This window comes from Fragaria vesca, linkage group LG1 (genome assembly GCF_000184155.1).
Source record: "Fragaria vesca subsp. vesca linkage group LG1, FraVesHawaii_1.0, whole genome shotgun sequence".
In the NCBI taxonomy this organism is placed as follows: domain Eukaryota; kingdom Viridiplantae; phylum Streptophyta; class Magnoliopsida; order Rosales; family Rosaceae; genus Fragaria; species Fragaria vesca.
The window spans coordinates 9,144,495-9,149,819 of record NC_020491.1 but is presented as its reverse complement, the minus strand read 5'-3'; the positions used below and the strand labels follow the sequence as shown (position 1 = coordinate 9,149,819).

At 37.7% G+C, this 5,325-nt stretch overlaps 1 protein-coding gene across 1 annotated transcript; it reads right to left on the bottom strand.

The window, feature by feature from the left end:
- LOC101293427 (probable caffeine synthase 2-like) lies at positions 1-1,510 on the bottom strand. The gene is made up of 4 exons (XM_004287826.1): positions 1,403-1,510; positions 895-1,302; positions 525-797; positions 1-432 (listed from the first exon to the last, which is right to left on the bottom strand). Exons 1-4 carry the CDS (start codon positions 1,475-1,477, stop codon positions 97-99), a joined length of 1,092 nt encoding a protein of 363 aa, XP_004287874.1. The 5' UTR covers positions 1,478-1,510; the 3' UTR covers positions 1-96.
- Positions 1,511-5,325: the final 3,815 nt, after the last annotated feature.

The window sequence follows — 5,325 nt, the reverse complement described above, 5'->3', positions numbered from 1 at the left end:
AAAATGATGTTGCAAACAAGAAGTTTTCCCGGATTAATTAGAATATGCAAGAGCAAAATAACAATCATGAGGCATTGCTAATAGTCAATGCTTCTATCATAGTTTTCTAAGTACAATCCCAAAAGTAGTAGGTTTAATATCTTCTTTGGCAATTTCTTCGCCTACCAATCTTCTATAGTTCTCAAACAAACTGTCCAAGATTTCTTCTCCAAAATGTTGGCCAATCATAGATTCTTGAATAGCCCTCACAGTCATTGCAACACTTGTTGCATAGCTTTGATTGTCCTTGTGATGATCCCTCTCTAATTCAAACATCTCCAACCTGTCCAATTGAAACGAACCCTCTTTCCTCACTGCATCTTCTAACTCATCTTTGGATGGAGCATAGAAATGCACATCATATGAGTCAAGCTTTTCCTTCTCAACTTCTCCCTAACAAGAAAAAAAAAAAAAACGAATCGCTTTCAGGTGGGTGAAATATTCAAATTCTACTGTATTACTGTTACTGTTAGGCATAATAGTACTTTGGAAACCAAAATGGCAAGGGATTGATATAGAAGCTCCCAGAAGAAAGAGTTGCCTCTATCCACATGATCCGGGCCGCTCCTACCCAACAAGATCAGCACCATTCTTCCTCCTGAAAGCAACTCCTCAGACCTTGACTGAAGAAACAAAGTGAAGTCTTCCTTGAATTGCTTCAAGTATGCCTCAGCCACTACAGGAGGGCTTGATTCAGAAATGTAAACACTGCCTTTGTTTATGGATTTTCCTTCCTCTGAGTATATAGCCGGAGGAACCTGCATGACAATATAGCCCACCAGCACATAATTAACTATTCTCCACGGTAAAACAGTAAATTAAATGGGTAGTAAATAATCAGTGTTATTATCTCACCCTAGACAGCCAGTGTAAACTGTAGGATGAATAAACAAAGTGCAAGGAGCTGTTGGGAAAAAGCCTCCCATAAAACGAGCCTGGATAACCTCCTATGTAAATGGAAGGAGACCCCCCATTGTTCATTTCTTTGTTGAGGTCCTTTGAGAACTCTGGCAAGGACTTGAAGATTGAGTTGAAGTCATTGGTGGGAAGATCATTAAGGTACACTCTGAATTCTGGTGCTGCATGAAAGGCTTTTCTACTTGTTCCCTGGACTACTTCAATGATCTCTTTCATGATTGACAAGGTGTTGGGTCCTGATGAGCAACCCAGATCAGCTATGCCTAAGCTCTTTGGAGCTGTTGTAAGGTAAAGCTCTTGCACTGTTTCTAAGGTCATGTCCTTCACCATTTCAGATGCCTTCTTCTATAACACAGAAAATGAACACAATGAGAGAATTCATAAGCTTGCATTCTGAAACTAATTCAATAAGGATGAGATAGAGAGATAGAGAGGGAGAGAGTACTTGGAGAGAAGAGTTTTGTGCATAGCTTCTGTGGCCAATGCCTCCAGTCATGTGAAAGACTTGCTCTACATCCATGGTGTGGTTTGAAGCTTGTTTGCTTTTCTCTGCTGCTTTGAACGTGGGTGGTGGCTTTACTGGTTTATAAAGGCAAGTTTGAATGATATAGAGCTTTACCCGTCTGGGACACCTCTATGGTTTTATTAATACATATATTTTTCATCATGGTAGTTCAAAGCGCATATAATTCAAGTGCCATGATTAAAGGCACAATCTTGGCTTGGGAAATAGATGGTCCTAATCAGTCCATCTCAAATGTGGAGCATCATAGCAGTGCAACTTACATGAATCTTTGAGGAAATTACTGTTTCAGTAGTTAAGCTTGGTCTTAGTGTAACAAGCATTAACGCTTAAGATATACAAAACTAATCAGTCTCCTAATTAGGGTTTAGGGGAATTAGTGGCAAGTTTGAGAGCTGTAAACCGTTCATATCAAATAATCGATAGCAAGTTCAGACAACCACTGTGAGTGCGAGACCAATTATTACACGAAATCAGTGTTCTATTATTGTATTTGTTTTGAGTTTATTGGTTACGGTTTAGCGTCAAATCTTGATCTCTACTCAAAACACGAGCTATAAACACAATACGCGATCATCTTCTAATACAAATCAACCCTAGCTACTGTTAACACATTCCATAAGTTAAGCAACACTTCGTGATACACCATTGAGCATTATCACTTCAAACATTCGAGGTACAAAATAGTAGACAAACATTCACTCCTAAATTAATCACATACAACCTCAACCAGAACCAACCTCAGAACACATGGATTCCAAACATGCATGCTAGAACAGATGCGAAACTTTTGGAATCAAAGTATCAAACAGAAGGTTATAAAGATCTGTAAGACAACTAATTGAACAGTAGGTTGATTAGATGCTCAACTGAACAGTTGGCTCGCGTATTGCATGGTTGGACTTGGACCAATGGAGTCTCTGGTTTCGGAGTTGAAGTCTGTAGTACTCGTTCTGCCAGTGCATTATGACAAGGCTAGCTTAGCAGGTGTACTGTGCTCCATTGGTGTTTTGGCCCCCCAACTTTTCTTTTTCTTCGTGTTGTCTGGGGAAGCAGCAAAGCAAAGCATGCAAGTATCAGATCGAGTTAGACTACTCGATCAATCACCAAGCAAAGTGAAAACTACTAAAAGATACCTTACCATGGTTGAAAAATATTGATGAGATTTTTGATGTTGCCACAAAGATCACGCCTGCGGGACACATGTTGGCTGAGGGGCTACAACTGGAAATGTATACGGCTATGAGTACGATCATGCGTGAATAGATTACCATTTTGTTAATATAAGCGTGAATAATATGAGGCCCAAAATTGTGACCGTTCTTGTAGCTGATAGTACAGGTTCACTAAGCACTTATCCATCAGTACTGCCTAACCCCAGTGAAACCAAGCAAGAAATATCCAAATTGATTTTGGGAAAATTAACTCTGGTTTTGTGTTCAAATTCGCCATTAAGCATGTTTAACCGTTCGCTTAATTAGGTATCAGTTTGGTATTTTGAACGATATGAGTATCTAATCTCTGAGCAGTCTCTAAATTATTAAATTATGTTTTACCAAAATTACCCTTATTAAGTTGATTTAGATTTCTACTATATATATAAAGCGAGCAGTCTCTAAATTACCAAATTATGTTTTGTCAAAATTACTCTTATTCGTGGGTAGTTGATAAAAAATGGATTAACCATTGATTAATTTTGGGTCAATTTGTGACAACGTGCAAATTTGCACGGGTACAAGGTTAGTTTGAATATAAAAAAATGAAATCTTTTTTTTTTTTTTAGGTTTCGAGTTTGTGAGTCATAACTGAAATAATTTAGTTATATTTTGTTAGCATATTTTGTGTTGGCACTCCTATACAAAACAAAATACAGTTTTTGATCAAATTGTAATGACTTGTTTCTCTACTTAACGTGGTAGAATTGTGAGGGTCATAAAAGTCCTATTTTAGATAGGATCTTTTATGCATTGAATATCTTATTTGAACGTGGAGAAGTCCTAACTATGTTAGGCTCCCTTGCATAGCAGATTTCATGAAAAAGGAAAAGAAAGATTTTCATTTATTGATAATAAAATGTTGCATCTAATTGACCATATATCTTAATGTTAAGATTTTTCCTTGTAGGAAGTCAATTAGGGTTGGGACTTTAAAGCAAGGTGGAGTCAGTGCTCCCATATATGCTGCGTATCAAAGTCTGGAGTGACTACCTTTTGACGCATATTTCCGCTGCAAATTATATTGATAGAAAATGTCGAAGTTTAACTGTTACATGTTGAGTTGAACTTGTTGTTTATGTGATTGAAGGATCAATGACATGATTAGTTCCTTGGAGATCGAAGAAGAAGAGTGCTTCAAACATATCTGTTAGGGTTCTAGAGATAGTAGCCACGGTTAGTGCTACAAAGTTTGTAATTGACTCGTTCTTGATTCATAGTGAATTCTCTTTTCATTAGGGGTTTTGAAGAGTTAAAGCCCCAGCAGTGTTTTTTCTCAAATTGAGGTTTCACTGCGTAAACAAACTCCTGTGTTCTTTATTTTTCGTTTCTATCCCATACATCGAGGATTGAAACCACCCGATATCCAAAAAACGCCCATCTTAATCCTTTTATATTGGGGCAATTACATAGAAGTCCACTTGGAGACATTTTCTTCTATATAAGTCCACCTAAACATTTTTACCCATATAAGTCCACCAAGCCTAAATAAAGTCTTATATTAAATATTAAAGTTCAACAAAATTACAGACTGCCATCCAACCAAAAAATTAGATTTTCTCTCTTATATTTACAAAAATGCCACTAATATAAAAAGTCAACAACCATAAATGGTCTCCGACTGACCTCCGGCAAAATTTCCAACCGACTTCCGGCGAACTTTCCGACCGACCTCCGGCGAACTTTCCGGCCGACCATCTATGAGGATTCTAGCGACCACAAAAGCTACTACCAGTGACAACAAAAGCTACTACCGCTGACAAAGAAAGCTACTATCACTGACAAAGAAAGCTACTACCACTGACAACAAAAGATACTACTGATAGCAAAAAAAATTACTGTCACCAGTAAAGAAATCTACTACTGATAGCAACAAAAGCTACTACTGCCAGCAAAGAAAGCTGCTACTACTGACAACAAAATATACTACCGATAACAAAAAAGGCTACTGTCACCAGCAAAGAAAGCTATTACCGATAGCAACAAAAGCTACTACGACCAGCAAAGAAAGCTACTACCACTGACAGGTCTCTGCTGGCTGACTTCAGGTAAAGTTTCTGACCGACCTTTGACAATTTTACCGTTGACCTCCGACAATGTAACTGAAGATTGCAAAAGATACTGTCACTAGCAACAAAGGCTACTATCACCGGCTATAAAAACTACTATCATCGGCTATAAAAGCTACTATGGTGAGATCTTCGACGACCTCCGGCGAGGTCACAAAAAATACTATCGCCAGTAACAAAAAATACTACCGAACATAACAAAATCTACTACCACCAGCTACAAAAGCTACGATACTAAGATTCCGGTGACCTCCGGCGAGGTCACAAAAGATACTACCAAGCATATGAAAAACTACTATCAACAAAGATATTACCGCCGTAAACAAAAGCTACTACAGTCACCAACAAAAGATATTACCGCCAGCAACAAAAGATACTACCGATGTGAACAAAAGCTATTACCGTAAAAAATAAATCTATTACCGCCAGCAACGAAAAATATTATCGTCACCAACAAAAGATACTACCGCTAGGACCAAAAAATACTACCAAATAAAAACTACTATAAAGTAATACAAGATCTACTCAAGTAATACAAAATCTACTCAAATCTGTCTAAAAT